This window comes from Vombatus ursinus, unplaced genomic scaffold, assembly GCF_900497805.2.
Source record: "Vombatus ursinus unplaced genomic scaffold, bare-nosed wombat genome assembly UNPS02014158.1, whole genome shotgun sequence".
In the NCBI taxonomy this organism is placed as follows: domain Eukaryota; kingdom Metazoa; phylum Chordata; class Mammalia; order Diprotodontia; family Vombatidae; genus Vombatus; species Vombatus ursinus.
Genome location: NW_020953936.1, coordinates 5,480,004 through 5,490,615, shown reverse-complemented (window position 1 = coordinate 5,490,615; position 10,612 = coordinate 5,480,004). Strand labels below are relative to the sequence as shown.

The window sequence follows — 10,612 nt, the reverse complement described above, 5'->3', positions numbered from 1 at the left end:
ATCCTTGATTTCATTGCATTAAATGCAACTATACATTAGAGACAAAAAAGAAAAGACACAAGCAAACAAAAGAGATAAAAATGTCACAAATGGCTTATATACCAAGAAAGTGACACTATAGCATCACATGAAAATGTACAGTCTCATTTGCAATTTTAGAAGTGCTAATTAAAATAACTTTACAGTTATATTTACACTCACACACATACACACACATACACACTCCTATCACACCAACTAAACAAAGTGATAAAACACAATGTCAAGAGTCCTGTGGAGAAGCAGGCAGATAGTACAGGTAGCACTTCAACTATTTAACCTCTCTGGAGAGTAATTTGATAATATGCAGTAAAGGTTTTTATACCCAATTCAAGTTGGGGGAGGTGTGGTTACAAAGCAGTTTGTCCGAAAAGATCTAGGGTTTTGGTGGACTGCAATACAAGCCCAATATCAGTCGGCAGTGTGATGCGGCAGACAAAAAAAGCTAATGTGACGTTGGGCTGCATCACTTCCAGGACAAAGGGGATGATGGTCCTTTTGTAGCCTGCCCTGGTAGAACCATAACTGGAATATTCAGGACTGGGCACTCACCACAATTTAAGAAGGACACTGATCTTCTGGACAGCATATAAGAAAGGCAAACAAGAATGATAAGGGTTCCTGAGTCCATGTCACATAACGATAGCTGCCATTTTATACACAGAAACATAGATATAGCTATTTAGATATATACACATATATGTACATCTATATATGTGTGTGTACATTTATTTATTTATGGTTTGCAAAGCCCTTTACCTGTATTATCTCACTTAATCCTTACTTGCTATCATTTTACAGATGAGGAAACTGAGGCTGACAAAGTTAAATTGTCCAGGGTCATCCGCTAGTAAATAACAGGCAGCATTCAAACTCAGGTCATGAGGATCCACTGAAAGAACTAGATATGCTTAACCTGGAGAAAAGAAAACGAATGATATCTGTTCTTCAAGTATTTGAAGGGCTTTTGTGGAAAAAGGGATTTTGTTTCCTTTGGCTTCAAAGGCCAAAAGCAAGAGTAATGAGTGGAAGGAGTACATTTAGGCTTGATGCCATGAAAGATTCTAACAATGAAGCCTGTCCAGAAGCAAAATGGGGTGCCCTAGGAGATGATGGATCCCCCCTAGTGGAAGGCCTTCAAGCCAGAGTCACTGGTGGAATATGTTGCTGTCCTTTTGTATAGGAGTTGAATTAGATGGCTGCTGAAGTCTCTTGCAACTCTAAAAATCTTGTGATTCTAAATAATGCTATTTTGGACATAATGTATCCTAAAGAAATAACCCCAAAGGGGATGCAAAGCAATTTATACAATGATGTTTATAGTAACATTGTTTACAAAAGTGAAACTGGAAACAACCTAGGCGCCCAAAAAAAGGAGAATGAATGGTTAATCTAACTTCCATGTAACACAATAAAAGAATACTAGCTTGGGAGTCACAGGACCTGGGTTCAAATTCTACCTTTAATGCTTACTACCTTTGTAACCTTTTGTAAATCACTTAATTTCCCTGGGTCTCAGTTTCCTCATCTGTAAAATGAGAGGGCTGTTGATCTGAGAAGGTCCCTTCTAACTCTAGATTTATGAACTTATGACACACCGTAAGGCCACTAAAAATGACAAATTGGCTCTGCCAATAACTGAAATATTTATGTGAAATGTTATATGAAAAAAGGCGGGTCACAAAATGGTAAGTACCAAATAACATAAGGGTGATTTGGAAAAAAAATCAACCTTCAATATTCTGATAAATTTGATTTCCAATATCACAAACCACTTACCTGGCGAGAAGCAAGGCTTTTTTGTTTGTTTGCTTGCTGTTTTTGCTATCAAAAAGCATTTCATAACTTCGAACAATAATTAAAATTTAAAGAAACCTCATAACAACTTTCAGCTTTTTATTAATAGAATTTGGAGTTGGAAGGAATCTTAGAGTCATCTAATACTACCCTCTCGTTTTATAGATAAAGAAAGGGAATGCCAGAAAGGTTAACTGAGTTGCCCAAGGTCTTAGTAAGGGGCAGGCAGGTCTTTTCACTCCAACTCCAATGTACTTTCTACTATAAAGAACAGATGGTATTCAGTAGGTTTGTTTCAGTTCATTGCCTTTTCACTTTAAAATGCCATTTTATTTATGATTTTATGATTTTATTAGAATAGCATATGGTGTAGTGGAAAAAACTGCTGGATTTGGAGTCAATGAGTGAGAGGTTAGGATCTCGCCCCTGCTACTCATGAGGTACGTGACATTGGGAAGGTGAAGGAAAGAGAATAAGCATTTCTATAGTGCCTACTAAGCGCTAGAATTGTACTAAGTAAGCAATTAAAAAAATATATATTATCCCATTGGATCATTATAACAATCTTGCAAGGTAAGTTATTATTATCCCCAATTTTACAGTTGAGAAAACGGAAGCTAACAGAAATTAAGCACCTTGCCCAGAGTCACACGGCTATTACGTGTCTGAGGCCAAATTTGAACCTGGGTATTTGTCAGTTTGATCACCACAATGACAAGCATGATTCCAAAGGACCCAAGATGAAGCACAAATCCAATCTCCTGACACAGAGATGATGAAGTCAAAATGCAGAATGAGAAATGGATTTTTGGACAGGGCCAACGGAAGAATTTGATTTCCTTATCTATGGATGTTTGTTGAGACTTTTGTTTTTCTTTTTCTTTCAGTGGTAAGGGAAGAGTGAGAAAAAATTCTTACTAATTAAAAATAAAATAAAATTTGAATGAAAAAATATACCTAAACTGCTTTAGCAAGGCTGTCTCCTAAAGGTGCTAAAAATCATACTTCTTTTACAAAATCTTCCTAATAAGTTAATTATTCTATTGCCTCACCTACTTATCAGTCCCTTAGAAAGGTAAAGACAAGACTTCACACAAATGGCTAATATGCATTTAATTGTACAGGCATCTATTATACAAAATATGCATTTAATTGTAAGTTAAAAAGTTTGCTGATGTTCAATATCCCAAGGTTATCCTAGGTGGTAATGTCCTCCCCATGTTTCTTTGGATAAAGAGAATCTTTAGCTCCTGACTTAAGGCCTAGTCTACTAGAAGCATTTTGCTCAGGTGGACACTGGGTATCTGCATGAATTCAATAAAACAATTCAACAAAGACTTTTTAGGTGTGTGCTACGGGTATGTCGATGGGGAATGCCCTGTGAAATCAAAGAAAGAACCAACAGGCATTGCCTTCAAGAAGCTTCTATTCTACTGTGGTTTAAAGCACGGATATAAGGAAATACAAAGTATAGGAAGAGTAACAGAAAATAATTAATAGAAGGAAATGAGGCATCAGGAAAGGCCTCATATAAGAGATAACTCGTCATTGTAAAAACTGAGACAAAAGCTGCTTTTGAAATCTGAGTTATCCAGATAATTGTCATAATTTTTCCATTATATTCCGGTCAAAATGTAACCACTTTATACATCTACAGGCTTTCCTCCAGGGGCTGAAGCATATAGGGTTAGATTTGGAGGTGAAAGTGAACTCAGAGGTCACCAAGTCCAACCCCCTCCTTTTTCAGATGAAGAAACTAAGGCCTAAAAATTAGGGCAGACTTGCTCAATCAATATCAATGGTTGTTCAGTCGTTTTTCAGTCATGCCTGACTCTTTGTGACCTGATTTGGGCCTTTCTTGGCAAACTTACTGAGGGGTTTACCATTTCCTTCTCCAGTTCATTTTATAGATGAGGAAATTGAGGCAAACAGGGTTAAGTGTCTGGAGCTCCATCTCCTGAGCCACATTGCTGCTCAGTAATGGCAGAGCTGGAGTTCAAATTTAGGTCTGACTCCAGGTGCAACATTCTACCTTACCGCAGCACCAGGTTTCTCCTTAAAGGAGGCTTTGAAGGAGCAGGGTGGGGTGGTGGGGGGTGTCAGAGTGTCTGATTTTTGGCACTAGTGATATTCAGTCAGGTCTGGTGAACACATTGGGTGAAGCTACATTAATTACTATTTTTTAAACAAAAGGCATAATGATAAATTAATGGGACTGATTTTCTCCAGTGTCTCCTGAACTGGGTCCAAAGGTAAATTCCAAAAGAACTCTTAAGAAAATGTTTTTAATATTTGCATTATGGTTAAAGTGTATAGTTTTCTAAGACAGCTGCTTTTGAAGGAAAATACTCATCTGAACGTAAGTTCTGATGTTTCTCCTTAATTCACAGATGTTCCTCCTACATCATTTATAAATATTGCCAAAATCTTCTGAATAATATTTTTCAAGTTATGTAGATATAACACTATACTCAAATAACTATGAGTAATTTAATATTTATTTACTGTCCAGACCAAAGGCTAATGATTGATCCTGAGTCACTCAAATGCTCCACTTTAAAGGAGTATTTGACAAGTCAGTGAGCTTTTCATCTTGAAAAGAAAATTCTTGCCTACCCCTCCCACATCAGCCCAGTGAAGTAGCCTTATTTTCACAACACCTAAGATTCTTAAATGAGAGTGAATAATGTTTTGGCATAATTTGTTTACACTAATTAGCATAATTCCTATTTTATACTTTCTTGCCAGTGATTTGAAACCCAGAGAAGCCAAGTCACTTGGCCAAGACAAATTCCCCTCTCTATAACCTTTCTTTCTCATTTCTAACCTCCAGCCCTCAGATGAGGAAATTGAGGCAAAGAGACATTAAGTGACTTTGCCGACGGGGTCATGAAGCAAGCAAATGTCTGAGGCTCAAACTAAGGTCTTTCTGACTCCAAGTTCACTTACTTTATTCACTACACCACCTACCTACCTCTCCTGCTGCTTACCAGAAGGTGCTCAGCCTATAACTGTTTAAACAACACTCCTGGAATAAGAAACTCTCAAGTCAACCCCGAGATCTTTTAGAGAGCACTTAATACATCTGCACCTTCCCAAAGCACTCAACCACACATTCAAGTCCATACCATCCTTATTTGTATGTTAGTCATCTCCCTAAAGAAGACTTTGATCTTCAATAAGGCTAAGACCTAGTTTCCTTTAGATTTTTTTTAGGGATTTATTAATTATTTGCTAAATTGTTAAAAGGTAATTTTAAACGATTTAAAAGTCTTGTGAGATCTTGAGGTCCCTTCAGTTTCCACCTCTCAACGAGAAATGGAGAGAAAAGATATATCTAACCATACCCTTTTTTCAACTGTGCAGGTAGTGGTGTATGCAAATGGAGCTGCAGGTCTTTAAGGATCCAGGTCAGGGGTTCTTAACTTAGGATCCCTGCACATTTATACAACATTATATATTTTAAGAAATTTGTAACTAATTTAATATCATTGGTTTCCTTGGTAATTCTATGTATTTTATCTTATACATTTAAATCATTGTTCTGAGAAGTGGCCCACAGACCTCCCAGACTGCCAAAGGGATCCAGGAAACAAAAAGGGCAAGAACCTAACTTGGCAGGCAAAATAAAGCAAGCCCTAAGTAAGTGACTTGATTGTGGAGATGGTGGTGTATGAAATGGCAATGACATTCTTTAATAGTCTATATGAGTTCTTAATTGGTTTCCTTTGTAATCCTAAGTATTTCATTTTATGCATGTAAATCATTATTCTGAGGGGTCCATGATATATACATAATAGTTATACATACATACATATATACAAACCACATCCGAGGTTGTGACAACGGAGATTAAAAATGTAATGACAGATAGATGTATACACACACATACATGTGTATGTATATATGTATATACATATATATGCACACACACACACATACACAAACGTCGGTCACCAAAAGGATTAATTAAGCCCTTACTATAGACTGGGGTGCTGTGCGCTGCGTAATCAGTAGAGGCCAGGCACCAGCACGAAGGGCTGAGACAGGGCTGCAGGAGGTGAGATCCTGGCTGGGTTTGGAAGGAAGCCAGGAGCGGGGATGAGGTCGGGGCCCTGGAGATGCCGAGGTGGACCTCGCTGGAGGAGCAGCGACGCGCAACACGCGTAAAGCGAACTCCGAAGCGTTACAGAAGTGCTGTCATTATTGTTACGAGCGACACCGCACTACCAAGTCCATGACAAAAAAAGACTAATTGTTTCCGAGGCGGAAGAATGGCCAAATGCGATTAAAAAAAAAAGTTGGGTTTTTTTGGGGTTTTTTTTTTAACTCGATTAAGCCCCAGGGAAGGGCCTTTCGCTCCAGGGCACACTTCATGCACAACCTGAGTCGCCTGCCTCCAAAGCCCAGACAGAGCGTATTATTATTTCACAACTTCACCGGCCTCGGGAGCTCTCGCTCCTCCACTACCCCCCCCCCCAGTGCTGACGGGGCTGGCGTAAAGTCACCCCAACAAGAAGTCGATTCGCCCACAGGTAGGGGTCTCACCTCGCGGCCGCCCCTGGCCGGAGCCAGGCGAGGGTGTCGGGGAGAAGAGCCCCTGAAGAGAGGGAGAAGGGCCGAGGGGGCGGGGGAGGGGCCCGAGGGCGGGACCGCGGAGGGGCGGGGGACAGCACGGAGGATCACGCTTAGCCGTCCACAATTAAAGCAGGGAAACACACCCATCCCTCTCCAAGGAGGGCAACACCAGGGCCCCTCGAGGCTAAGGTCGGCCACCGTCCGCTCGGGGAACCCGTGAGGTGACGGCCACGTGGCCTTCCCCTTTCCGAGAGTAGAATGGCACCTCCCCTCCCCTTGGAGCCCCAAGCCCCTCGGACCCTCCGGGCGCTTCACCCCGGGGGAACCCGTTGAGCTGACATCGCCCTTTTAAGAAAAGAAGCGGCTGGTGGGGCGGGGAGCAGGGAGGCAGAGTCGGGCCGCGGCGGCGCTGGGTCCCGCCGGCTGCGGAGAGCAGAGCACCCAACGCCGCCTCCGCCGACGGATGCCTCTAACCCGGCCGGTGCAGCTGCGGACCGTCCGGGAGGGTGGGGAGGCGCGCAGAGCCGCGAGGATGCGCGGGCGGCGGCTGGCTCCCCGGCGGAGTCGCCTCCGCGGAGGGAGACGAGAAGCGAACAACATGGCGACGTTGCGCTATGGCGCACCTAAGACCGAGAAAGCCCCGGCCGCCGCCCGCGCGGAGGGGGTCGAGCCCCCGGGGGAGGGAGCTGGGGCTCGCCGCGGGTGAGGAGTCTCCCCTCCTCCTCCCCCCGCGTCCCGCCAGCTTCCCCCTTCCCGTCCGGCCCAACTGAGGAGAGAAGGGAGGGGAAAAGGGAAGAAAAAAAAGTTTTATTTTTAGCCTTGAAAAATGGCGGGAACCGAGACCCCTTTTTAAAAACTTGGCCCCGGAGAAGCGGGCCTCGCGCGCCTCTCACCTCCCCCCGGGGCCGCGCCCTCATCCCGGTGCGCCCCCGCCGGGATGGAGGAGGGGTTTCCCCTTACCCTCGCGCGTCCCCACCTCCCGCCCTCCCTCCCACGGCACTTGTGGTTCGGTCCCCATCGCTCCGAGGCGGCGAGTTAATGGGGTGTGTGTACGGGGAGGGGGTGGGGGGCAGTTACCCTCGCCCCCCAGCCCAGCCTCAAAACCTGCCCCTGGCCCCCCAACGCGGCTCGCCCCATCCAGGGCTTCTCCGACCCCCTCCCCAAGGAGCCCCGGGGCGAGTGGGAGCTTTCCGCTCCCGCATCCCGGAGAGAGGCGACCAACATGGCTCCCAGCGTTACACAATCCCCCCAGCCCCGCGCGGCGCGGCCCGAGCACCCGCACCCCCGCCGGCCGGGAGGAGGCCGGCGCCGCGGGAGCGGAAAAGTTTGTTCCCCATCCTCCTCCTCTCGCTCCGGCGAGGGCTCCGGCTCCGCGGACAGGCGGGCTGCGGGGCCCGGGCGGCGCCGAAAGAGTTAACCCCTCGTCGGGTCCCCAGCCCGAGCGGACGGCCGGGCGAGCCTGCACCCGGCGCCCGGAGGAGGAGGGCGAAGCGCCCGCGGCGCCCCGCTCCGGCTCCGGCCGGGGTCCCGGGAGCCTGCCCCTGCCCGGCCGCCCCCCATGCGGTCCCCGTTACATGCAGCTCCGGGGTGGGCGCGGCGGGGGCGGGGGCTCTGCTTACATCCGACGGGGTCCGGTTCCTCAGCTCCAGGTGGATCCTCCTCTTCATGTCTACGTTTTTCGGCCCCCCCTCTTCAAACTAACTTTCCGGGGGCAGGAGGGGGGAGAGGAGGGGCTCGGTCCTCGGGAGAGCGAACTGTCTAAAGGCGAGTCCTGGCGGGAGGGAGGGAGGGCGCTGCCGGCTTCTCTTCCCCCGAGGAAGGCGCGAGCGGAGCCTGAAGCCCGAGTCACTCACGGTAGCGAAGCGAAACCATGGAGGGAAGGGGACTGCGAGTGGCTGGGGTGGCCTCGCTACCGCCGCCCCCGGCCGAGCGCGGCACGGCGCTTAAACAGGCAACGCGGCAGCGCGGGGCGGCCGGGAGGCGCAGCCAGGCGCCGGGGCGCACCAGGACGGGCCGCCCGAGGCGCCAGGGGGGCCGGGGAGGAGGAGGAGGAGGAGCGTTAGCGGCTCTGCCGAAGGCGGCTGGCGGGCCCCGCTTCCTCTCCCGCACTGCCCGACCGCGCCTGGCTGGGGGGATACTCGGGCATCCCGGGGGGATGGGCGACGGGTGGCTGGATGGAGAGGCGGACAGACAGACACGCAGCGTGTCCCAAAGGTCGTAAGGCAATGGCTGGAAACCGCCCGCTTGTGTAGGCGCACGTGTTACCTCTGAGGAAAGCATCGGGCTCCTAAGAGCTAGTTAAGAGCTAATGATTTTCCAGGGGAAAACTAGGGAACGCGATAGGCGATTTGGCGAGGCGTTCTCCCGGGAAAGTGTTCGATAACGTTCCCCGCCCCCCGTCCCCCCAAATCGGGCTCCGACGGCTGGGGCACGCTAGTAAAATGTGAAGGGAGAGCTGGAAAAGTGACCCAAGCACATTGAAGTCGAGCTGAGGTTTCTCGCCTCCCTGTCTCCCCCAGCTAGATGAGGCTGATCAGTCAGGCTGCTGCACTCATCCTCCGATCACATAAAAGGAGGCGATAGCAAAAAAGAAGGAAATTTGTCCTGTATCTCCTTTACTTTAGTTGTCAGATGTTCAATAAAGACAGCCGGACTTGAGATTGTCTGTGTGTGGTTTCGTGTTTTATTCCATAACAATACAGAATCATTTTCTGTGCCAGACGCTATGTAATGTTTAAACCGAGTTGCGCGTTTAAATCTTTCACGACTAAAATTACATTGCAACGTTATTGCTTATGGGGGCACCTTTTTTTCCGAAAGCACAGACAAGCAGAAAGAGGCCGTGTCTTCCAGGCGCTGTGCGATGCCACGGAGGTGTCCCTATCCAACGGGTGCCTAGGACGCCTAACATCGTGACTTTTGTCCCTAACTCAAGCACAAAGCGTGTCTCATGACTTTATAGCAACCTCCCAAATACTTTCTTGGTTTTTAGCCTACAGTTATTGCTAAGAACAAAATCGTTTATTATAAAAGTATCAAAAGTAGTTGAGAGAAGTTTAAATATTTTTAGCCATTGTGTTGGGAATGAAAAGATACTTATGATCTAAGAATTCATTTTAATTTTCTATACAGCATATTACTATGCTTATTAGCTTTTTATGCTGCAAGATCTGCTTCACTTTGTTTTCTTAAACATTAGCAGAAAGGAAATTATAGAAAGACAATGAAATGGACATAAAAGTATGTACGAAATTCAATGTAATCTAACCTAGGGAGTGGCACTGAAGTTCCTGTACAATCCTTTAGAATGGAGGGTTCTGTTTAAATACAGATACATTTGGTAAGGGTGCATTCATGGATTGAACAGGCACAGCATTTATTGAGTGAAATGAATTGAATACTCTGCCTTTGCACTGTGCCAGGAACTGAGGAATATACAAAAGAAGTTTAAGATTTAGTCCTTGGCCCCTAAGAAACAGTTAATATAAAGCAGTACTGTATGTACATAAAGAAATGGTACAGACAATTAGTACTATTGGTCTTGAGGGAAGGAGGACGGAGATTAGTGAGAGCTGAAGAAGCAGCTATCTTAGAGACTAAGGGAAGATTTCAACAGTCAGAGTTGGAAGGTAAATGAGATATGACAGTATCCAACTCCTACCTTCACCTCCTATCCTAGTTTTACAGATGAGGAAACCGGTCCAAATTGCTGAATTGTGATTTACTGAAAGTCACACAGCTACGTAGTGGCAGAGTCAGAACTAGAAACCTTGTTTTATGACCTTGGCCCTCAGTTTTCTCTATGTAAAAGGAGGTCTCTAAGGCCCCTTCTATTGATAAATTGTTTGATCACTTGTGCCAATAAAGAGAGAGGATGAGGTAGATTTCTGCTATAGGACTGGGATAAGTGAATTTCCACTCTGTTCTATAATCCTATGAAAGTATACCTCCTCTTCTCAGCTTCTAAGAAAGACCCTTACATAGCCACAAAAAATGTCTTAAGAAACAGCTAAAAAAACCTGCCTGGTGTTCTGAGATTGCTAGGTATATTTTATTATCTTCCACTTGTGGGTAAAAGAAGCATCCAACAAAGTCCATTTCTGTCTGTCTTTTAGCAACATTTACTTTTTTTTTTTTTTTTGTGATGGACCCCTTTGGCAGTCTGGTAAAGACTATGGACCTCTTCTCAGAATGTTTT

At 46.1% G+C, this 10,612-nt stretch overlaps 1 protein-coding gene across 3 annotated transcripts in view; it reads right to left on the bottom strand.

The window, feature by feature from the left end:
• Nucleotides 1-8,298, bottom strand: part of ANP32B (acidic nuclear phosphoprotein 32 family member B) — a 40,530-nt gene extending 32,232 nt beyond the window's left edge. For 2 of the 3 annotated variants that reach the window (XM_027859109.1, XM_027859110.1), the window contains exon 1: nt 8,034-8,298. In XM_027859109.1, coding sequence (XP_027714910.1) covers nt 8,034-8,081 — 48 coding nt within the window. In that variant the 5' untranslated portion in view covers nt 8,082-8,298. The remainder of the gene's footprint in view (nt 1-8,033) is intronic. The other variant, XM_027859108.1, reaches the window with a different exon arrangement.
• Nucleotides 8,299-10,612: the final 2,314 nt, after the last annotated feature.